The sequence below is a fragment of the Anas platyrhynchos genome, chromosome 2 (genome assembly GCF_047663525.1).
Source record: "Anas platyrhynchos isolate ZD024472 breed Pekin duck chromosome 2, IASCAAS_PekinDuck_T2T, whole genome shotgun sequence".
Lineage (NCBI taxonomy): Eukaryota > Metazoa > Chordata > Aves > Anseriformes > Anatidae > Anas > Anas platyrhynchos.
The window spans coordinates 14,239,408-14,263,866 of record NC_092588.1 but is presented as its reverse complement, the minus strand read 5'-3'; the positions used below and the strand labels follow the sequence as shown (position 1 = coordinate 14,263,866).

General features: G+C 44.9%; 1 protein-coding gene across 1 annotated transcript in view; it reads right to left on the bottom strand.

The window, feature by feature from the left end:
- Window positions 1-3,940: 3,940 nt before the first annotated feature.
- Window positions 3,941-24,459, bottom strand: part of EXT1 (exostosin glycosyltransferase 1) — a 167,582-nt gene continuing 147,063 nt past the window's right edge. The window contains exons 5-11 of the mRNA XM_027452634.3: window positions 21,441-21,573; window positions 20,003-20,121; window positions 19,178-19,273; window positions 16,351-16,440; window positions 12,548-12,708; window positions 11,416-11,587; window positions 3,941-8,943 (exon numbers count right to left, since the gene is read on the bottom strand). Coding sequence (XP_027308435.1) covers window positions 8,758-8,943; window positions 11,416-11,587; window positions 12,548-12,708; window positions 16,351-16,440; window positions 19,178-19,273; window positions 20,003-20,121; window positions 21,441-21,573 — 957 coding nt within the window. The 3' untranslated portion in view covers window positions 3,941-8,757. The remainder of the gene's footprint in view (window positions 8,944-11,415; window positions 11,588-12,547; window positions 12,709-16,350; window positions 16,441-19,177; window positions 19,274-20,002; window positions 20,122-21,440; window positions 21,574-24,459) is intronic.

The window sequence follows — 24,459 nt, the reverse complement described above, 5'->3', positions numbered from 1 at the left end:
GGGCCCCTCGCTACAAGAAGGACATCGAGGTTCTTGAGCGGGTCCAAAGAAGGGCGACGAAACTGGTGAGGGGCCTGGAGAACAAGTCCTACGAGGAGTGGCTGAAGGAGCTGGGCTTGTTCAGCCTGGAGAAGAGGAGGCTCAGGGGCAACCTTATCGCTCTCTACAGGTACCTTAAAGGAGGCTGTAGTGAGGTGGGGGTTGGCCTGTTCTCCCACGTGACTGGTGACAGGACGAGGGGGAATGGGCTTAAGTTGCGCCAGGGGAGTTTTAGGTTAGATGTTAGGAAGAACTTCTTTACTGAAAGGGTTGTTAGGCACTGGAACAGGCTGCCCAGGGAGGTGGTAGAGTCACCATCCCTGGAAGTCTTTAAAAGACATTTAGATGTAGAGCTTAGGGATATGGTTTAGTGGGGACTGTTAGTGTTAGGTTAGAGGTTGGACTCGATGATCTTGAGGTCTCTTCCAACCTAGAAATTCTGTGATTCTGTGATTCTGTGATGTCATGTGGGACCATGTCAAAGGCCTTTCAGAAGTCCAAGTAGATGACATTGGTCAGTTTTCTCTTGTACAGTGATGCAGTCACTCCATCGTAGAAGGCCACCAGATTGGACAAATGCAATTTGCCCTTGGTGAAGCTATGCTGGCTGTCTCAGATCACCTCATCTTGCATGTGCCTTGACATCACTTCCAGGAGGATCTATTCCGTGACCTTTCCAGGCACAGCTGTGTCAGGAGGATTGTCGGATTTCTTGCCAGCCTCTCACAAGGTGGTGCTCACACTGTAAATGTGGTTTTGCTATCTAGTAGGATTAAGACATCACTGAATAAAAAGTTATTGTAACTTTAAAAGTCTAATTCTGCTCTTTTTCAAGGCCTAAACCATCCATTGTCTTCAACATAAATAAGAGGGATTTATACCAACTCAAGCAAGAGGAAAATCTGTTTCTTTTTGATGTATCAGCCCTTCATTACTGTGATTTAAATGCTTGTTTTTCAAAACCAATTTCAGATATTCTTACCTTGCCCATTTTCATGTTTTCTTCCCAGTTCCCTGATGCTCTATCAGTAGTAGCAGTAGTGTGGGCGTGGTGATCAGGACACTAGTACCTTACCTACTGCACCACGTGGCTTCACAGCAGCTTTAGGCGATGAGATGATAAAATAGGGCAGATTTTCAGAAAAACCCTAGTACCTACATAGCAGACTAGCAAACTGTGGTAGAACTAAAAACTGGATGTTTGAGTAGCTGACGAGTCTGTTTCAGGCTTGTATCTTCAAAAGAGCAGAGTAGCTGCAGATGACTCTGTTTTTCCAGCTCCAGGTCAAGGTGACAAAAAAGGCCCTACTTTCTTCCTAAAAAAAATAAAAATCAAGATCTTTTCAGTCTTCTACAAGGCTACCAAAAGAGAACCCCACTGGTGATGCCACAGACCTCAGGCTGTTTATTAAGAACTAGAACTGAACGCGGATCTCTTTCAGAAAGGAATAAAATCCCTTGTGTTTGTTTGGCAAACGTGAATGTGAGCTGTTTCTAAGTAGAGAGAAAGGGAGAAGTCTGAGGAAGAAAGATTTTACAGGGTCAAAATTCTCTTTTCTGTTGCAACTTCAAAAGAGTGCTGTGGGTTTTTTTTTTTGTTTGTTTGTTTCAGTCACTACCTCAGCAGCTGTTGTTAACATTGTGTTCTTCAAATACCCTCTTGCGAAATCTCAGGAATGGCTCTATCCTGTGTTTTCTGGAAAGAAAAATATCTGTTCCTTATTTCACTTCACCGCCACCAGCAAAACAACAGTTAATTACAGAATGGAAGCGGGGAGGAGCTCGAGCCAACAGAGGAGCTACTGCAGCAGGCAAACACCCATTCATCCTTAATGCGCCATAGAAATGCAGGTAATGTGCAAAATGAGCTACACTACCTGGAGCAGGCAGCTCATAAAATTCATGTACAGCCCTGAATGCGATGCAGAGAAACAAAAGTGTGGAATACAGCTCATCGTGCAGCTACTGTAATGTCACCACCACACTGCTCAAAATCTTGAGCAAAATCTGTTCCTCTCCGATAACATTGTGGATGCAATTAGCTAATGGCTTTAGAAAGGGAAAGCAGGGACCCGTTCCTTTTCTCTTTCCTAAACATTTAAAAGAGAAAATAAAATAAGATGATCAGTGCCAACTCTCTTATCTGTCTCCATTCAAGTGACAGCACAATGAGTTTCAGCGAGATTTTTCAAAATAGCCCTCCAGTCAAAAGTGCGTTTAGAGTTGAATTGATTACGCGCTACATATTTTGGGCCAGATCCTCAGTTTGAGCAAGGAAGCAAAGTCCCAGGGAGTTCCCTGGCCTGGCTTTGATTTATTCCAGCCATATTTTCACTCCCAGGGTGGTAGGTTAGCATGCAAAGCTAACTTTGCATGCACTGCGGGATGCCTCTCACCTGGCTAGTACAATGCAGAGATCTCCAGTGAAGCCCATCCTCTGACAGGCTGCTTTTCTATACATCTCTACAGAGATGAAGCAGGCACAAATTCTCTGAGGGACCATTTCACCTGATTTATTTTGCATTTGATCTCCACTGACTGCATAGACCGCTAGGGGTGCTCAGCTATAGCAGTGGCTTGGTTCAGCTCAGGTTTGCCCTTCTGAAGGGATTATCCCACTTTTTTCCACTCACCTCATTTTGGTTCACATCATGGAGCAGCGCTGGAGCACACGAACTGGATCCTTTTTCAGGTTTCAGGCTACAGCTCTACACCAACTAGCCCATGCTACTTGCTGATGTAGACAACTGCCTCCTGGTAGCTCCTGCAGTTGTAGCTTTCTATATTTAATCAAATTAATTCCACCCCAAGTTGTTTTGTATAAATAACATGGCCACAAGCCAAGTGTTGAAGTGCTGAAGGAGTAAGAATGCTGTTCTGGGATTATTTTCAGGGTAACATTTTTTTTTTTATTATTTTCTTTTCTGAAGGTGAGAAGCCCATAGCCAAAATCATCAATGCCTGTAGGCATGGTCTGTTTTGGAGAAACCTGTCCTGCCTCAGAAAACCAGAAGAATAGACAGGATTTAAGGACCTCTTCATACTCTGACAGTCTGAATTCCACAAGGGATAAGGCCAGCCCTGGACATCTCTGATCAGAACAAACCAATGTCAAATCCCTCAAATTTCTAGGCCAGTGATGTTATCAGGAACTTTCCCAGCACGGGATTCATCAGAGCAGATGCCGGTACCTGTGCTGCAGGGTCTGCAATGAGTGTGCTTGTACTGTCAGCGTGGAAAAGCCAGTACACATGAGATGCAATTTATTTCCTGTAAAGGTCCATGTCTAAAGCAGGTGAGGAAGATAACCCCCAGAAATATTTTGTTCTGTCCATTGACTACACGAGGAGACAGTGAGGTCCGGCTCAGACAGCCAGGAGTGTTTTGGAGGTATCTAAAGTTAGGTGGGATGAATGTAATCCCCAGTGACTGTGATGAGCTTCTGAAACCCCTCGAACAATACATATGTCTCAATAAATTATTACACTCTCGGCCTTCAGGGATCAGCCTTCCACGGCCTCCAGGCTGGTGGAACATTTTTGCGCATAGGAATTTATAGTGGCTCCTATTAAAAGTCAATGTTATCTACCGATTACTGTGTCACAACACAGGGATACTGTCCCACCATACGTAAATGACACAGACCGAATTTTGTCTGCCCTCGGGTAAGACAGTAAACACCCATCAATGTTACTGGACTGTGCATAGATGCTGTACCATTCATGTTATCTGTGTAACAGACTTGCAAGATATACACATAGAGTTTGCTCGGTTCAAGTTGAGGAGAAAGAGCCATTCATTTAATTACCCTGAACTTGAGACACATGGCAATCATGCTCCCAAATCTGCATTTTCAACAACAATCAACAATTGTTATTTTACCTTAAAAATAAAAACACACTGCAGCAGAAATGTACGTCCTTTATTAACAACTTTTCAAAATAAATCTGAAGAAAAAAAGTCTTTGGTGACACTATCTATAAAAACAACCTATTTTAGATGGTAAACCTATGATGTTATACAGGTTAATGAAATAAACCAAATTATATGGCTTTTTAATTTCTCATTCTCTCTTTTTCTCTCACTCACACACTTGCTTTAGGTTTAATTGCACCATGTTTCAATAGTCAAACAAAGAGGGAGAAACACTTTAAAAAAGATGTGGCAGCACTATGAAAACATTGGTAATGCATTAGAAAATTTTTCTCAAAAATGTACATTTTATACAAAATAAGATTGTATTTGTTTGCTTTTTTTTGCTTTACATTTTCCCACCTAAGAATTCCCATTTCATGTTTCCATTCTCATCATCCAAACACTATACATATTGTCTCTCAAAATAAATATACAGGATTATGTACAAGGCCACAGGGCCCACTGGATCATCACTAACCCACTGAGAAAGAGTCACTAAAAAAATCATGAAAAGGTGGGAGGGGGCATCCCAAAGCCTCTGATGATTCCCATTGACCCCCCTAATTTAACTCCAACTTTAGAAATGTGTGTGAAGACAGTTAGAATAGTGGTATAAAGGCCAGCTTGACTTGGTTTTAAACAAGGGTGAGATGTACAAAACTTTGGAAGATGCAGTTTTGTTTCCAGCAGACGCCAGCTAAGGCCCACGTGAGGCAGGAGACCACAGGCCCGTTCCTGCCAGGTCCCACTAAAGCCCATGAAAAATGACCCTGTCAGGATGACACCCCTAAATTTCTGTATTTCTGAGTCAGCCTGGAAAAAAGACCAAACACCAATCCCCCCCTGTGCTGTGAGAGCACGTTTAACTGGGGGAATTAATGAAATTGCTGTCCATCAATATAGGTATTTTGACAAACACCGAGTAGCCTTTTATTTGGGATATGTGGGGAGAGAGAGAAAGAGGAAGACACTGTTTCTTACACTGGGAACTTAAAGAATTAACAAATAAAACTAGTCTACTTCACACTGGTTTTTATTGTTTCAGTGTCAAATGATTACTTCCGTTCTTGAAATGACATCTTTTGGTAAATGAGCTATTTTAAAAGGCGCTCACTGGTGAAAGATTAATTCCTTTGTCAAAGTTGCTTCTACAAAAGAAATTGAAATCTGAAGGCGATCAAATCCATGGTGTTTTCAAATGGAAAAGATCAAAGCATTCGATAGCCATGCATTAGCACACCACTGTGTTCGTTATGAAATTGGAGCATAGCTTAAACATTCACCTTTGGAAAAAGTTACAGTGATAACTTGAGTTTTTCACAACATAGAAAGAGGGCAAATAAAATCTTGTACAGGCCCAAGGGACTGCATGGAGAGCCAGGCACTTTCTATCTTGGAAATTTGCCCCTGGTTTTGTGTCTCATTTTTCTCATTGTGAAACCCTCCTCCAGCAAGAGATCTCATTCATATTATAACTGGGGAGGGTTTCTTTCTTTCTTTTTCTTTTTTTCTTTTTTTTCCCCTTTAATAAATTCAATTAAAAATTCATAATTTCTCCCAAACTCTAATCCCTATTTTTACTCTGTTTTAATGGCATGGATCTGTTCACATTCATCCATCCATCTCACCCCTGATTAAATTAAGGTCAGTAACCTTTACAAAAGGCCACATGCATAACACTCAGTCAAGTCATCAGGCATTCAAGTACCTGTAAAGTAAAGGCTAACATAGCCTGCTGTTAATGAAAAATAAAATAAAATAAGAAAAGGAAATTATAATAAAAAATACAAAAGGAGCAACAAGGAGTGAACCTTGTTTCAGCACCATCTGAATTAAGGGGGGGGTGGGGAAGGACAAAGAACCATTAACTCGCACATAGGATGTGATAAAAGGGTGATTTCACTCACTAAAGGAACAACACGGCTCTATCCGACACAGACACGCACAGGAGACTTGGAAGCACGCCTAGTGTCCGCAGGAGCACCCGCTGATAGCATCCACACCGAGTGTAACACGCCGAGTCTCTACGCTGCATCTGCGTCCAGCTCTTCCCATGGGGCCCAGGCCACGGACGCAGACCTATGGCCATTCTCCTACCGGCCACGAGGCGCATGCCTTCCTAGAGAGATGGCCATGCCCGGGTAACCTACTGCAGAGAGGAATGTGCCTAACTATCCTGATCCCGTCTGGAGCTAACCCTGCCATTGCTTCTTGTTTAATTAGCGATCTGTAAACAGAAAGGACCTCGAACCACGTTCAGACCGAGCTTTACCATCGTCTCTTTCAGCCACCCCAAAAAGCCATGGTAACAGAATGTCAAATGGCCTTTCTCGCTGCACTCCAAAACAGGTTGGCTGCTCCCGTTACTCAAAACCCTACCCATGTGCCCCCAAATGGCACTAACTAAGCAGAATTATGACTTGTTTTTTATAGGATCCCTCTTTCCCTCTCCCTGCTCGCCCTAGACCAGTAGCTACTTCCCCGAGCTGCAGGCGCTCCTCTGGGCACATCTACGAACCTGCCCCCAGGCCAGGCCATGAGCAAAGCATGACTGCTGCCCACCTCATCCAGAGTCTCACACAAGCTCCAAAAACTGTCTGAGAAGATGTATTCCAGTCCCTGGAAGAGCTGCCTGATTCTCAGGAGGACAAAATGGCACAGGAGCTGCTTTATGGGACGTGGGGAGCTGAAGGAGCAGCTCACTATACAAAGACAGGTAGATATCCTGCTCCCCGTCCCCATCTACCTGCTCTTGCCTCTCTCCATATACTGACTTAACTCTCTAAAATGGCATTAAAAATGGAGCAAATGGTCAGTTTTCTGTGACTTTAGTTAGATGGGCTCACAGGGAGCATCGGGAGGGCACCACAGTGGCAGAAGGTGTGAGGCGAGACTGCATGGCCAGGGGTGGGGAGCGGGGGAATGTGGCACCTCTTCCTTTCAGCAGCAGTTAGTCACTGGCTGCAGTCTCACACGTGTTTTGGCAGATTCCTTTAAAGATTTGGTTCAGATTTAACACAAAATGTCAGGAACCTGATGTTCCTGCCCTAACTCGCTGTGCTCTGTTCAAATACTGCAATACATATGCAAAGCGAATCTCTCTTTGCAAGTCTTTACATGCCAAATTGCATACAAACATTTAGTAATATGTACTTTGCAGTTTTAAAGCAACTTTCAGGCTAGGGATCTTGATCTTTCCATCACAAGAAAAAATGTTTAGGCTTTATGGCATTCCCTCTAATACCAATAACTATTACTTTTACAAACAAGGATCTGAGGCATGCCTTGGTTATGGGAGTTGCTTAAAGCCGCGTAGGAAGCCAGTGCTTGAGCCTGAATGAAACATAATTCTGGTCCATCCTTCCTATTTCTGCAGCTACTCTTCACCCCTGGGACAGCCTGGATGCAAAGGAATGAGGTATAGAAAGGCTTACTGGTCTGTAGTGTGTGAGCATGATGCTACGCCCTCTTGCTGCGACTCCAGCAGAGCTCTCAGGGTGCCTATTGTTACAGGACGCCCCAACGCACCTCATAAAAATATGAGATTTTGAAATGTTTTTAAAGTGCTTATTGTCTTAGCAAACCATAACAGCACCTTCCTGACCCAGATCACCACTTCCGTTTTCATTCTTCAATTTAAAGAAGCACATAAATAAGCAAAGCAGTACAAAGAAGTAAACAACTGGAATACGTTCACTTAAAAAATACGTCCATCTGAAATGATAAAACCATTTTGGAGTGTGAGCAACGCTGGTATTTTTGGGGCAGGCTCTTGCCCAAGTTACCGTGCCTCAAGCAAGTCTGGGAGAACCCACTGCTGCCAGCACCGATAATCTGACAATGCACTTTACTTCAGGCGTCAGAACTCCAGGAGGGAATTTCTCCACTTATTTGCACCAAAAATATAAAATAAGAAAAGCCCGGCATTCGATTTCGTTTAAAACACTTCATTACAGGCCAAATTCCTGTGTTGCAAGCACTAACATGCTTCCTTTTTTTGCCAACATCCCTCTTGCCCTCAACACAAAGCTATTTCTAGAGGCTCGGCTGCTGTGGCCAGGCAGCAGCAGTGGCTCAGGCGGGCTGCGTGTGCCCCACACCGGCCGTGCCGTGGTCACCCACTGGCAGGGCCATGAGGAATGAGGCTCTGCTGCCAGAAGCAGCAAGCGCCGGCAGTCTGCTCCTCAGCAGGGCTGTTCCTCTCCCCGCTCAGAGCAGGTCCGGGTGTGCTCCAACACGGGCCCCCCGCCAGCAGGATCTACGCTCGCGCATCACTCACTGGGGGCTCTCTCTCCAGTTTTCGGAAAACGGAGAAACAAAATATTAAAAAGTCAGCAGTAAAGGAGAAACATAATACTTCATTTCTGTCCTGATTGTGCTCAGTTCGTTTCTGAAACTGCTGCATTTCCTCCCTGTGAGATTCAAGCATTTAACTTTGCAGGGGAAAATGAATGAAAATTGCAATGACAATCAAACGCATGAAAGGAAGAAATGGCAGCTTTGAAATATTCACAACCAACACAATTTTGATTAAAGAAAGAACTCTGTTTTTAATAGTTTTTTTTTTGATCATTAAAAAAGTTTAAACCTGCATAGCAATCATTTCAAAAATAATTATTTAATGTTCCATAATGAAACTGTACACAACCTAGTCGTGAGCAACAGAAGCCTGCCAGGCGGGTGAAGCAGTCCGGAGCCGCGCGCCCCCGGGCGCCGCTCGCCGTTTTTTGGGTACGGCCGTGCCGTGGCACAGTCTGGCTCCAGGCGGGGCTGGGGCTGGCTCGGCCCCCTCGGCAGCGCTCCTCAGAGTCGTTCAATGTCTCGGTACTTCTTTCTCAGGATGGAGACCTGGTCTTTAAAGAGGACAGGGTCGAGCCTCATCTGAGAGTGGATCAGCGGCATATAGCCAAACCAGCTGGCGAAAGTGTTCATGCAGCTCTGCCGCTGGGCGAAGTGGTCAGGGTCAGCCCAGCGCGAGGCCCGGGACGTCTGTGTGGAGAGCAGAGCAAGAAGTTAGGCGGTGGCTGTGAGGAAGGCAAAATGGCGGGCGCCACGGCCAGGCTGACGCCATGCTGGGGGGTGTCACCAGGGCTTGATAGCGCCCGGCTAGGCGGCAGCCACAGGGGATGAAGTCTGCTCTGTGAGGGGTTTGAAGACAAGGGAAGGATGCCCAATCTGTGGTGGTAGCTGAAGATGGCAGGCTGGACACGCCAGCCCTCAAAATACCACTGAGAGCTGCACAGCACGGCGACCTGTGTCCAACTGCGGGCTGGCCTCACCCAGAGCATGACACCCCTAGGCAGGCCTCCCAGAGACTGCCAGCATGCTACCTCACGCCATCTCTCTCTCTCTCTCTTTATTTTGAAACCCTCAAGCTATTTAGGAGAGAGAACAAGTCATTAAAAACCAATAGGAAAGGAAAGATGGCTGCTATTTTCCGCTGGATGTGCACATCCTACAGTCAAGCTGCTGCCCATGGCACTCAGCCACAGGAGAAAAATACACTGAAATTAGTTTTTTTCAGGTCAAAACCACATTTTTTGCAGTCCAGACTTGCAGAAATTTATACAAATTTCAACTGGCTTCTAACTGAGGTCGGTAAAAGTCAACACAAGTTGTATATATATGAAATCCTGTGGACTAATTTTCCAAAGTTGAGGGCAGCTGTAATTACTATAAAAGTCCATTGAAAATCAACATCTCTGAGAAAAGAAGCCCTAAGAGCTTTAAAGCAGTTATTGCTCTCTCTCTGTGCCTGGACTATCTGTATGAACACAACAGAACTATTACTTACGAGAAACTATGAATGCTGTGAAACTGCTAAGTTTTGTTTTATGCCACTTCGCATGCATCTCTATGGCACTTATGTTTCCACTTCACTTTAAAAACAAACACAAGCTCGTAAGCTCAAAGTGTGCTAATTAAAATGTGAGGAAACTGATAAAATCAAGGAACTGCCAAATGATGGTTGTATAAGATTTGATCTTTATCCAAGGCCTGTCCAGTTTAGCTCAAGTGGTAGCTTATAATGTGCATTGATTACAGACTCTTGACTATACAGAGGCACTAAAGAGCAAGCAAAAGCTTGTTGCTAGAGGATTATAGCAGACATTCTGTCCATTAGCAGTGAATTTCCATATGGCTATTAATCTCTGTCACAACACGGAGGTTATGTTAATTTTTTATTTGTCTTTCAAGGAATTATGAACATAGTCCATTACATTTCCCAAAGCTGCAGGAACAACTTGTCTTTTAGAGAGTTATAGTTCATGGCTGACTCGAGCCACCCGCACTAAAAAAAGCAAAATGAATGTTCAGACTTTGCCAAACAGCCAAAGCACATCCCTGTGGAGAGGTGAAGCTCAAACTGGAAGCAACAGGCACTTTCTGGATGACACCATATTGCTCATGTAAGGTCTCCCAGGTACCCAGATGAGTCTGAACTGCTGAATACTACCTATACATGAGATGAAAATGCAATGGCATACAGATAAAGGAATCTACAAATTGGTATGCCCATTCCCTACTCAAAGATCTAGGTAATGCTAATAGAGGAAAATGTGAGAGGAAAATAGAGGGCTTCTTCTTTCTCTTCTCTCCTCCTTACCCTAGTAATCCTGGTAGTACTGATCACAGACACTGTGGCAGCACAGATAGAAGATTGTTTAGGACTTGAATGTCTTATAGGCCTTTTTATTACAGAAGATTGTTTAGGACTTGAATGTCTTATAGGCCTTTTTATTACTCTCATCACTTGCTCACACAAGGGAGGAGCAGATGTGCCCCCAAGTTAACACATATCCCTGTTACTAGAAGGTACACCTATTTCTGCCATACTAGAATACTTATCCAGGAGCTGGAAGAGGCCCCAAAGCACGCGTTTCATGGCTGCTAGTGAGTGATGGTGTCACCATGGGACAAAATGTTTCTTGTGGGGAAAAAAAAAAAAAAAAAAACCACTTTAAAAATCATGATTTGCCTCTGTTGTGACAGTCCAATGTCAGTGTTTGAATCACAGTATATACTTGACTACACTTACATAGGGATGGCCTGGTACATTATATATTCATTATTAATAATTAAAAACATAAAACCTTTTGAGAATTTAATTCTGCTTCTAGCATTGCATGTAGTCAGGTCTAGAATCTTTAATTAGAAAACTGGAGTTTAACTAAAATTCAGTCACCAGCATCATCAGTTCCGTGACTGTGAGATCACTATGAATAACGTAGTGTGAGAAATTCTGAAGAGAAGTTGTCATCTATAGTAGATGTTTGCCATTTCTCCCTCTGGACTTCCCATCATTATAATAAGCAAATCTATAGTCTACTTATAGCTCTGCCATGCTAAAAACTGCAAAAAAAAAGACAGAATGTTATTCATTCTGTAAGCCTGATTTGAAATTCAAAATGTTATATTGTCAATACATCCCAACAGCTAAAATATGCTGTGGATACATACCTGTCCCATCATGGTCTCCTTATACTGTTTTTTCTGTGTTACTTTGATTGGAGGCAATTTTGTCACAGCTGACACCAAAAAATTCATTAGAATGTCCTCACAATTGGCCAGTTGGTCCACCATATTCTTTAGGCTGGCAGGCAGGTAATGAGTGTACAGGTAGTGATAATATCTGGAAAGCAACAGCAGGGTTATTTAGACAGGTCACTGGGCTTTCAGGGACTATGAACTCTGTCTCAGCTGAGACAGAAATTTTGTCTCAACTCTGGACACACCAGATCCCTTCTTCTTGTCTCATCCTCCAACAAGAAGGGAAAACTAATCAGTATCTCATCAAAACAGTAAACAGCACTAATAGCAAAACAATATATATATATATATATTTAAGTGTTAAAAGAAATAATGCAGACCTAGGTGTTAAGATAATAAAAAGAGTAAAGAGAGCACCCTCATTGCTATATTGGGATAGCCAATACTGATGCATCTATCCTCTATTTCTTTCAAAACTGTTCAGTCAGAAGGAATTCTGTTAAATTAGCCTGCTACTGTCCTCAGTGTTCAAATTATTCTCCTTTGGGCCTGTATCATCCCCTACGGCCTTCTTTGCTGGCATGTGGATTAGGTACTGCAGAATATGATGCCTTTCTCCTAAAATCTAGAGAGGCCTTTGGTCTGCGGAAGTTCTAACAACAGGGGTTTTCCCCAATATGCTGATCTGTGATGTGTCCACTGTGCTACATTTTTGGAGTAGCCAGAAGACTTTGCAGACTGCAGCTGTCAGCCAACACATACCCAGAGCTGGTCTGGAAGTAACCTCCTTTCTGCTATGCTACAGGCCATTCAGCCGAGCCGCTTAATGAATTCGGGAACTCTTTGAAGTGTGTAATTCCTGATGTTAAAAAGAGCAGTCCGACTGCCTCAAAATACAAGTGACTTCAAAGAGACCCAACAAGCGCAATAATGATTACCAGATCCCCAGAGCTAAACCAAGAACTTAAATTATTACCCCATAAAAAGTAGATCCATTTATTATCTTTCAATTTTTCCCCTCCCCGGAAGAGTGTTCTTCATCCCTCTCTCCCCCAACTTTGTTTCATGCAGAAGGAGGACAGCAGATGCTTTGGATGCTTACTTGTGGTAAATAGCAGCTCCTGTCAATACCATGGAATAGTCATTAGTCCACTTGGAGGTATAGCCCCACCTCTCCTTAGTGTTGTCCCAGAAGTGACTGCGAGCAGGGTACCCTACGATCCTCTCTGGAAAACTCTGCCAAACTGTAAAGGCAAAATCCACCTGCAGACAGAGGCATAGGCCAAATGAATACCAAAACTGTTTCAACAAATGTCAACAAAACAAAATATTACCTTGCCACTAATTCATAATTCAGAATTTTGGAACTGTTGCAAAACATTAATTCTATGTATTCATCAGTAAATTAAACTGACTGCTTGACATTTTGCCCTATAATTATGCACATTTTAATGGTTCCTGTTAAAGGGAGTCTAGAGCATCACAGCATTACATTAACATTTTCAAGCTTGCCCTTTACATATCAAACCTTTTCAAGTTACAGAAAGAATAGGTGTAGGTGCACGCATTTATACTTAGATGCAATATAGAGTGGTCATAGGCATGTGGGAAACTGAACCTTTTGCACATATTCATGCATTTCACTTAGCTACCATTTCAGTACTGTCAACACAAAGCGTGGAAAATTGGGAGTCAAGCACCTTAAAGTTACAGGGGTAGCTCAGCGAGGTTAAAACAAGCAAGCAGTGTGGATTCCTTTTTTATTTTCCATCTGTTCTGAGCCACTAACTTGCATGCAGGTGATACTTTTAAGACTGTCTGTGTGACCAAGAAGGTTAAACGTATAGCTTAATAAGGGGGAAGATAGATTCCATGGAGCTAAACAGCTTTAGGAGCTTGCACTTTAAAGAAATGAATGATACTATATGAGTCACAAGATGTTAAATGCTGACAATAGAGTTTCTTACACCTATTTATTTATGTATTATTTTTCTTTTATGATAGGAGTGATATGAGATTGCTGCCCCAGGATCCCACCAAACAAATACTGGTGATACGAGGAAAGGGTTGATTGGAGTAGTTTGCAGGAGGCTCATCAGCATTTGGTTTGAAATGAGTTTGGTAAAAATACATATAGAAAGGTTTTATTACAGTAAAGTTGGTTGGCAGTCCTTGGAGCTTAAGCTAGACCGAAATTTTTAATAGTTAAAGGCAATCCTAACTGTCCCAGTCAAAACCAAGAAAAAGAGACATTTGTTTCTGCATTGCATACAAAGTTCCCTCTTGATACCAGAGGGACCTAAAACCTCGCTCAAAAATGCTTGGAAAACCTTCCAAGAACAGAGCCAAAGTCAAGGGTGTAGGGGTTAGATAAAGAAGAGTTGCTATGAGAAGAGTCACATTTTGTGTGATTACTGTCAGACTTCTCTCATTTACAAGCATTTTTATGAAACAGAAGAGTCACACATGTACTGGAACACAAAGTTAGGGACTAGCTATTTTCTTTCAAGTTGTTTCAAGGAATCTGAGGCCAACGAGAAAGACAATGTGCACAAACCAGTTACCGTTGTGATAGTTCTGATCTCATCCAAATCAATACCACATGAAAAAGCTAAAAGGTTTTTTTCCCTGTGAAGGCCTTTCCCATAAAGCCTGCCATCTGTTTTCTTTCGAGATGTTTGAGAACCTCAAACTTAAATAAATAATAAAGCGGCAACACCCAGTGTCCTCGCTTGTGCATTCAAGTATCTGTCCTTGTACCGGCGAAACACAATAAAGCAATCACCCTAACAGAGAAAAAAAAATCACTAGTCTTTATCCTGCGTAATTTTTAGTAGCATTACCACACAGCTGATCAGCAGGAAAAGCCAGCCTGGCTGCCACTCTGTTAAATCCCCGTATCGTTTCTAACTCATGCTGATTTCTAATTACTTCCCACACAAACATCCCTCTGTGCACATGACACAGGTCCTCTCACAGGAGCGGCTGCCTGCCATGCTGCTGTGAATGGGAAATCTTTACTGCACGAGAAGTGGACAGAGCAGAAGATGTGTCTGGTGCCTGCTCCTCCCAACAGGAACGTGCCCGTGTTTGACCACGTTGCTAAATTGCCTCTTCTGGTCCCTGAAGCTTTGCCACAACGACCACCCATGAGCAGCCAGTTTCAGGGGATTTTTCATACCACGCGTTTCATGTCCGCGTTTGAAACAGGCTGTTTCTTTGTGTAAGCTGCGTGGTGAAGGAAATGAAGAAGTAGAAAGGCCACAGTTCTTTACGGAGAGCCACCAAAGAGAGCCGCTGACCCCAGCATCCTGGCTGAGGCATGGCAAAGTGGCAGGAGAGAGATGGCCAGCTGAATATCTCTGCAGCACGGGGATGTGGGGCTCACAGAGCCAAAACCACGACGCACACATGCAGTATGGGCAGCAAGCTGCTCACACGAGGGAAGAATTCCCAAAGAAATGCATACGTTGTTTGATACGATAACAAATGTTTGCATTTCAGGATGTTGAGTGTAAAACAAGGCCAAGTCGAACCCAAACACTATTTATTTCACATACATTCCAAAAGCCTGAGTGACTACAAAGCTTGGATGATGACAAATACCAGGCAAAACAAAACAAAGCCCCAAATCCTCACGGAATCCGCAGGTTGGATTGCTGTCACTTCCACCTCAGTGCAGACTGACAGGTCTTACCGCAGCCCTCAGGGCAGCTGAGACAGGACCCTTCATCCTGGGCAACAACCTATTAGGAACTCCAGCCCTAGGACAAATGCCTTTTTTTTTTTTGGTTTGGGGTTTTTGGGCTGTGCAGGGCTTTGCACACGATTTGCCAGCAGCTGTATTCTTCCTCATCTAGCAGGAACTATCAAGACGTAACCTTGGTATCACACAGGTTCAACGCCATTTGTGAAGCGGGGGCTGCCAAGTTGAGGGGGCTGCCAAGGCTCCTTCTGGAGCAGTTTAACCACAGCCCAACAAAACCATAATTGGGAGAATAGCAGCTGCAATCTGATCCATTTAGAACAATTTCAGTGCCATCTTAGGGTACATAGAGCAGTTACTGGTGGCTGGCGGTAGGCATTTCCTCACTAACACACAAGCAGTAACTGCATCAGTGGAAAGTCCACACCACCAACAAAGAAAGCAGTTTCATAAAGGTGAAGTGGAGAGGAAGGAATGGCCATGGCCATGGAGGAAAAAAAGGGGAAAACAAAAGAAAATCGAGCTTTTCAGGCTATTCCCTGGCCATCATTAATAATGCATTTCCCAAATATTGCACTCTATATAAACTGTCATCGGCTGCTCCCGTGGTTCTCAGGAAGAGGCTCCAGAAATCAATACTCATCCCAGTTGTAAAAATTGGTTTTCTACAGTATTTTTCTTTCTTAGCGCTATCTTGCTCTTGGCACAAACACTCCAACAACTGAACTAGCAAAGATCTCCCAACTTTCTGGGGTGACAGAACAGTCAGTGAGAGCATTCCTCAGTGAAATCCTGCATTAGGGTGGTGACACTGTTTTGGAGCGACAGCAGTTCCCTGCTGCTGACACCCCTACTTTCCCCACCTACACCCTACTGGTAATACAGGGGGAAGGAACGCTACCCTCATCAGGAAAGTGAGAACAGAGCACTGAAGCTGACTGCTCTTGGCTGCCTACACCCGCCTGCAGCTATGTTACTAAAATAATAAAGAACGGAAGAACCATATGCTAATGATGAGCCAATTAACCGGGGTGAAAAGCTCCTCTGATGGTAGGCAGTGGCAGGGTTTCTGAAACAAGCATGACACATAAAATCCGAGGAGTATTGAGGGAAACCTTACAGCACTTGGTCACTGGCAAGGCCTGTCCGCTGTGCTCAAGATGAGCCCGGGAGCTGCTCAGGATGACAGCGACCCTTACCTCAGTGGTTGAAAGCACGGTGTCCTCATCCAGGCTTAGCACTGCATCTGTCCCTATGTTGTCGTAGGGTAGGAAGCGACTGCTCATAACCTGTGGGCATCCAAGGGAGGAAAAAAAATCATTTAAAGGAGTCATTTCCATGGAAATACTCTATCTCATTCCTCACTCTGATTTCCTTTTGTCTTGGGCACATTGCACGTCTGTCTGATAGAAAGGACTGCTTAGTTCAGGAGGGAAAGACTGTCACTTCCATCACTCCAGCAGTCAGCTTACACCTTCTGCTTGAGGAGTAATTTCTGAACAGATCTCTCCCTTTGGGGCAGGCTGCCTTCCTTATGTGACAAACTGTAATGGTCCACGCTGAGAATTAGATGGACCTACAGCTTCCTGAGGCAGGACGTGCTCCCTCTGCCCTCCCGTGGGTGTGAGGATCACAGACAACGAAGCCCTGACAGGGACTTTGCAGCACTCCTAAGGCGACACAGCTGGGAACTGAGGAGCCCAGGCTGAGTGTGAAGGATGTTACACTGCCAGGACTGTACCCCTGTCAAATGGTACAGCTCCATCTCTGTGCGCTGCTGTTGCTTCAGCAGGGAGCTGCTGCCAAATGGTGCGATGTTTCCATCAGAAAAGGAGAACACGCTAAGGAACACGAGTACCAGTTGAGATTCCTCTGCATGAAGAATTACATCGATACTGTGGCATTTTTAAAAATCGCATTCTTGAGTGACACAATATATACATATAAAATCTAAATGCAGAACAGGCTTTTAAAAACTACAGCAGGACAGCTCTCGAGGCAATAAGAAATAGAAAAGTGGGATCAAAAAGGTAACAGCAAGAGATGTTGCTGAGATGAGATGAGAATCCATATGGTTTCTTTACCAGACTAATTAGCACCTTTGGAGAACTGATGAGTGGTAATAAGGACATGACACTATTTGCTTCCCTCAATTGCTAGGAAAAATAGCCTGTCTAGTTAATAGACTTCTTTTCAAACTCATTACCTGAAGAAATCACTACAAAAATCAGGCCCGGCTAGGGGAGATCACTGGCTGGAAACAAGGACACGGAGAAGTTTTTCATGTAGCTCGTAATGGACATGATCATTTCTGCATCCCTTGCAACCTGTTCGGAGGCAAGTCCCTAAACCTATGCCATGACTGAGAGAAAGTTCTGTCCCCATACTCAGGAGGTTCACAGCGTCTGTCTGGAGAGCATCCCTTCATCGCTGCGATGGGCCTCTGCCCAGGAACGCCATGGCTGTGAGGGAGAGGCGATCTGGCAGGTGTTGACAGCTTTGATTTGCTTATGCAGAGGCAAAGCCGAGCAAGCAGCAGTCAGGAGACCAAGCTCCTCACCCTAGCTCTATTACAGATGGTGGAAGACAGTCAAACAGTGAAACAGTCAGGATTACCCACGTATTTTTTTTTTCATGGTTAAAGCTCCCATGATTTCATGGGTAGGAGCGGGAGGTTAGATTCAGGCAGACCTCTGAGAGCCCCTGGCAAGAGCGACTGCGCCTGCCAGGATGCTTCAGTTAGGTCTGGAGCTGAAAAGCAGTCCCTCTGCACAGCCTTTGAGTTGAACTGCTCTGGCTCTGCTAGCTTTGTCCAAACAAGCAGCTTTTCTGCGCAAGAAGCCATTTGGCATATATTGGGATATTAGAGAGATGAGACTGTCCACTACAAACACACCTTTGTGTACTCAAGAGACTCATTTGTAATCTAAACAGTGCCTGGGCCAATTTCTACAAATCCTGTAGAACTGGTCAGAGGTTTTCTCCTCTATCTCACCTCTGCAAGCTCTCCAAAAAGAAAAAAGAAAAAAAAAAAACAGCTCTGCAATGTTCAAAAGACTCAGAAATCACTACAGACAGCCTTTCTTGGCCCCGCAGCGACTCTCCTGATGCTGTTTACATGGCCAGCTAAGGCATAAGCCGTCAGCTGCCAACTTTGCAGGGCCCTCTCTTTCCCTTTGTTCAGGTGATTGGGGTACAAGACCAAGGACAGGACCATAAATTCAAAACAGGACAGCGCAGCCCAAGCAGCTGAAAGTTCTCTTTGCAAAGGCAGAGCTCAAGAGCCAAACGATACAGATCGCAGAGGGGCCAGCCCAGATGTGTCTCAGTCACAGCCTTGGAACAAGAAGCCCCGCTTCTCTCAGGCCTGACTTTGGAAAGGAATCGTCTGCTGCAGCACGGATTTAACAGAAGCCTCTCCTCTCATCTGGGTGCTGCCTGTTTCAGCTTTGGGGAAGCACGAACAAACAAGTGTGCTGCACAGCAGGAGACAATGCAGTGGTTTTGTTCCCACGCAAGCACCCCTCGTCCCTTCCTTTGTTTTATGGTGGGTCCCATCGCCGGCAGCAGTCTGCTACAAGGCCATGAGAGAAGGCACTTTCTGAACAGTGGCTTGGCACTACCCACTCTCATCTCTTTCTCTGCGTTTGGGTGTGCAGCTGATCCCCAAGCCTTGCCTCTGACTGCTCAGACTCAGTAATCAGCTGCATCGCTGCTTTCATGTCCCCGCAGAGACACAGATCTCCAAAGAAGGGGGCAGCGCTGCCTACTCTTGGGACCACATTTCAAAGCAGGGCCCCACCTGTGAATCTCACGGCATTAATTGCCATGCTGATGGCTTCTGGGAGCACGGGCCTCGTGCATGAAACACGAATCGGTGCCCGAGCTGGTGCAGAGGAACGAGGAACAGAGAGGAGCTGTCACACAGCTGCGAACTACAAAGCTTTCACTGAAGCAGCTCGAAAAACAAACTCCGGTCCCACCGGAGAATACATGCAATCTTTTATGGTGCTCCTCTCCACTTACCTTGCTCTCTCCTTCAATGACTATGACAGGCACAGAAGTGGCAGGCCAGCGGTGTTTGGCTGGGAGGGGTTTATCACAATTCCATAAGACAATGATCTGGAAGAGAATGTTGGACCACGGTCAGACTCCTTTGTGGCAATGCAGTCCAAGCCCTACAGACTCAGATCTCCAGACAGCAATGCTGAATTCATATTTGGGCTTTCCAAATCAAGAAGAATGATATAAATCTGCATAAAAATAACACTTCCTACAGTAATTTCACCCATCCTGACTGTATACATCCTCCTAAACAAATGTAGGCTGGACAGGAACTCAGGAAGTCTCTGTCTAGGCCAGGTCACACGGACGTCATTGATTTACTTTGGCTCACATTGAAGGCTAAAACACTTGTGACTCTCCACTGCAAGAGGGTGCTCCTGCAGAACTCCACAGGGTTTCTTTTAGGCAAGCCAAAATCCCGGCACTGTGAGCCTAGGAGCCACAGCAGGAGGAAGGAAGATCATGTAGGGGCTCTTGAGGCACAGACATCCTTTTGCAGTTTGCAGCATACACGGCTCAGATATTTAAAGTGCAGTCTTTGTTCTACCTGTCTCATGAAACAAAGGGGTTTAATTATTGTCTCTATTCCACTTGCATTATACTCAGAATTTCTGTTTCCTGTGCATGCAGGTCACAGACACCAGGAATCTCGGAGAAAAGAAACACGAGAACTGAAACAGGGGTTGGAACTAGAGTGAGAAGAGCTGGAGTCAACAGCCTCCTCACTGCCGGGACAGCAGTTCTGTCTCAGATGTGACTGACAGCCAGACAGCGCTCCTTCCTTACCTTTGCACAGTACTGGGACTTGGCTACAGCAACCAGGAGTTTCAGCACAGGTTGAGACTGGGAAACCAGGGGAGTTACTGCATGGATAACGGCAGTGAACGTGGGGAGAGGCTTCAGACCTGCAGCAGAGAGAGATGTGCTCAGTAAAAACAAAATTGCCCCGTTTAGTACAGGTTAAAGGACTTGGAGGTGGAAGGATAATCTGTGTTTAATGCAAACCTTGGCTTTTTTTTTCTTAGGTCATCTCCTTCAGTCTTGGATACTAAGTCCCAGACACTTCTGAGGAGATCACACTTCCTTTTAACTCCCATGCCCCCTGAAAACCCTCACTCCAATGCAATTACTGCCTTTTCTCACTATTTCCACAAATGTCCTGCAATCTCTTTTTTCCTTCCAGTTTGCCCACGGATAATATTTAGTTTGTTCAGCCAAATTTCTTTCTTGACACTGGCTCTGCCTGGTTTTGCTGCCTGGCTGTGGATACGTGGCGTTTTCTAGATGCATCCACGATTTCCAGAGGCGTGTTCAGTTTCTACACTTCCATCGCAGCCTCTGTCAGATTTTTGCTCTTTCTGGATAAATCCCCATCCACATACGCCTTCAATTACTTCCTGACCTGATAATTCAGTTTGCATCCTTCCCTTCCAATTCTGACATTTTTGTCTTGCTGTGCCTTCCTTCCCTGCCTGAAATAACAGAACCTACTTCTGCCCTTAATTACTGCTCTCGGTCTTATCTACATTCATCTGTGTGGGGTCAGAGTCATTTTTCATCAAAATTCCCACAGAAACCTTCTTCTCCTTTTGGAGATTACCAAAAGCATGGTAACAGCGAATTTTTAGCAGGTGGGCAGTACAGATACACACAAGTGGGATGGCACAGGCTGAGCCAAAAGTGGAAGCAAGTGTCATCAGCAGGATAATTTCAGGCTGCAGGCACATTCCCCTGCAGAATTCATTGCTTAAGCTCTGCTTTGGGAAAAAAAACACGTTCATAAGGCCTTTGCATTCCTTCTAGCAGGATCCATGAGAGGACACAGAGTACGGAGAATAAATCCGTACCAACTCTGGGCTTCATTTACAAGTGCCATGGGTAAATTACCACTTTTCCAATTTGCCAAGCACAAATAAACAAAGAAAGCAAAAAACTATCCCTCTTGCGTCCCCTTGGGCCATAAATGGGTCAGTAACTCAGGCATTAATTACTGGCAACTGAAAAGTATGAAGGGACAGGGATTTTTTTAAAAACAGCATTTGCAGGGCCCACAGTGCATGTCGATGAGTCGGAGACATCCCAGTCTGCAGTGGGCAGGGAAGACTGAGACAGGCTAACTGGAAAGCATCGTTAACTAGGAATGAATGGCGAGTCCCGAGGCACGTGCTGCTCAGAGATCAACGATATTCCAAGTGCCAGCTGAGGGTAGGAAGGATTCACTCACCGAGATTCGCATAGTAGTAAGGAAAATCTCCCAGATATGAGGAATACTGTGGCAGTACAAATAACCCTCCAGGATGTTTGTTCCATATTAAGCTGTTACGTGATATGTGCTTAAATATTCTGTCCTGAATAATCTGGAAAACAAGAGAGGCGATGACTGTTAAATAGCCTGCAAGAGCCACGGGTGGGTGTTTCAGGGACTCCGTCCGACGGGAGTCCTCCTCACCCAGTCTGCAACAAGCCGAGGCACACAAATGATGAGACGTTCCTGCTTAATCTCTCCTAAAATGACACAGAAGCTGTGTACTTCAACACCACTTCAGCAGCTCAGGCTTCAGAGCCCCTCATTAGGCTCCGTGGATGCGGGGACCTTGCAGTTCATTGCATCCCGTATTTCAAGTCAAGGATTTTGTCTGCGAGAGGACGTCGGCAGCAGCAAGCCCGATTAGTGCACTGTCAGTTTTTACTATCCAGAGCTCACAGAAGATAATTACTCGAGGATGGCATTACAAAGCTAGGTATTATTTTGAGATAACGAGAGCGTTCAAAACCACAAAGGCTTTCAGCAAATCAGGCTGCGCTAATTATTCATTTTGCTTATTACGAAGGGGTATTAGTATTCAGATACATCACTGACTCTACGTCTCGGTTCCATAACAGCTCCTTGCTGGCTGAAATAGAAGAAGATCTTTTGGTAACTATTTTCTGTCTTTGCTGAGGGCCACAAACATAGACTCCTAGATTTGTAAGGGCAGACCAGATTGCTAGGTCGTCTACTTTGTCATCTGGAATACCACAAGCTACAAAAGACACAGGGCCATATAATGAGTGTGTGTTTGTAACACTAATAATTACTTCAGACCAGTTGGGGGCACGTAAGAACAGTCTGGTTCTTACACCAACTTGCTGCAAAGTCATAATAAGATTCAGCAGTGGGAAGCTAAAACTAGACAAGCTCAGCATCCAAGCAAGACACAATTTTCTAAGTGAAATCTGCTTTTGGGCCACATGCTCTATTTGTTTTCCTCTGAAGCAGCAGAGGTTGGCAGGACTGGGGATGGGACACTGGAAGGGGCTGGGATTGTGGAGGAAGAATATTCAGCTAATCAGGATTTCCTTGCCTTCTGCAGCTCATCTTCTGGGATCTCCTAAGGGGATCTGATGTAATTGGTGGTTTATGCATTGTACAAGGCTCCAATGCTGAGAGCAGTTTGGTTCTCCTAACCTAACATCTCCGGCCTTAGCGCAGACGTATCTGGGTGAAAGTAATGGCTCTGAAGCTGGAGTAAATCCAATCCCATGCTCCATTCCTTAAAATCTATGGAATTAAAGAAGTTCTATACCCACAGCATAGAAAAAAAATAAATAAACGAGCAATCAAAAAGACCCAACATAACAAAAGCCAAATAAAAGCAGCTGCTAGAGTCTAAGCAAGCTAGAAACCTCTGTCAGCAGCTGAGTTCAAGGACATTCGGTCAGTATGGAGCATGACCAGGACTTTTCCTGGAATTTCTGATGGCTGTGACAAAACATAGCCACCGAATCACAAGTTACCTTGTGCTAGACGATCCACTGCTGGTGGCCACGTCAGCACGGTTAACTTGAGGTCAATGTTAGGTGCCTGCACGCTGGTCTTAATTTTGCCTGCAGCCAATTAGCATTGCTAACATGCAGTAATTCACTCACATGCCTAAGTTTTTAACTTATTTTTATGTGGGTATAAAGGACTTAAGGACCATATTTCCACTAAAAAGCGTGCATCTGAATATTTGTTTGGGAAGTTAGGGGTACCAGCTGCCAGACCTCCTGCATGGCAGCAGGGAGAGATGACTACTGGTTCCCCAGCTGCAAGTTAAGCCACTAAACAAAGACAGGACATGGCAACTACATAATTTCGAGCGTTTACCACAAAGCCCAAATACTACGGCTCCTTCCTCCTGTTTTCTCAGAACTGGGGCATGATCAGATAAGGGGAAGTCTGTGAATTTACACGGTCAGGAGGTTTTCACAGGCGGCGGAGTTTTCCATTGCGCTGGTAGCCAACAAGGCTGCAGGGGAAACACATGGCTCGCACTCAGCGCTGCTGCAGCGCGCCCGGAGCAGCCCTAACACGAAGCAGACCCCTGATGCCACGCAGGGTACGCGGCCCTCGGCGCATGGCAGGCACACAAATCTCACATAAACTCCCTCAACAGGCTGGGAAGCTGGCCTGTCCTATATCACAGCTCACAGATTAATTTATCACACTCCTGGTCTATGTAAGAAATCTCTCTGTCTGTCATGGTAAACAGTAGAGAAGACACAGAAGTGTGTAAAAAAGGGTATGGGGGACCAATCGATTAAAATTCAGGGTACGCAGCATGGCACATACTGCAGGGACAGGCAGCAGCTACACAGGGTGTCCAATGGTGAGGCCTGACAGGAGGAGTTTAGGAAGAGGAAGAAGGGGTGATGAACTCTGCCAAGATCTCCCTTTTCCTTTTGGAATTCATTAACAGTCTGATATTTTTGCCTCCCTCATCTTCACACTTCCAAAAGTTCATATATTGCCTTGAACGTTGTCTCTTCTCAACATGCCCCAGCCAAACACTGCACATTTATTGTGTGCCTTTTGTGCTGTCCTCCTCCCTTCCTCCAGAACAGAAGACTGAGCGTACAGCCCAGGGGTTGAGGTGTGTTTTGGGCTTGTTTTCACAGAAGAACAAGCTGAAAAATTGCAGATACACTGCAGCAGACCCACACGAACACCATTTCCTGACCCACACCATGCCCACGGCACCTACAGCTGCAATACGGGCAGCTGGGCAAATGCTTCAAAGCTCCCACACCGGGCTAGGAGCTGTTTGGCTCCGGTCTCCAAATGCTGTCAGGGACCTGAAGACGTGATCAAATGTTTTCACAGGTGTCCAGGATACCAGGCAGAGGAGAGACATGATGCCCTTGTAGACACCTGAGCTGGTGAAGCCTTTTGCTGCACTGATGTCCTCATACTTGGACATGGTACAGCACTGCAGGCAGCA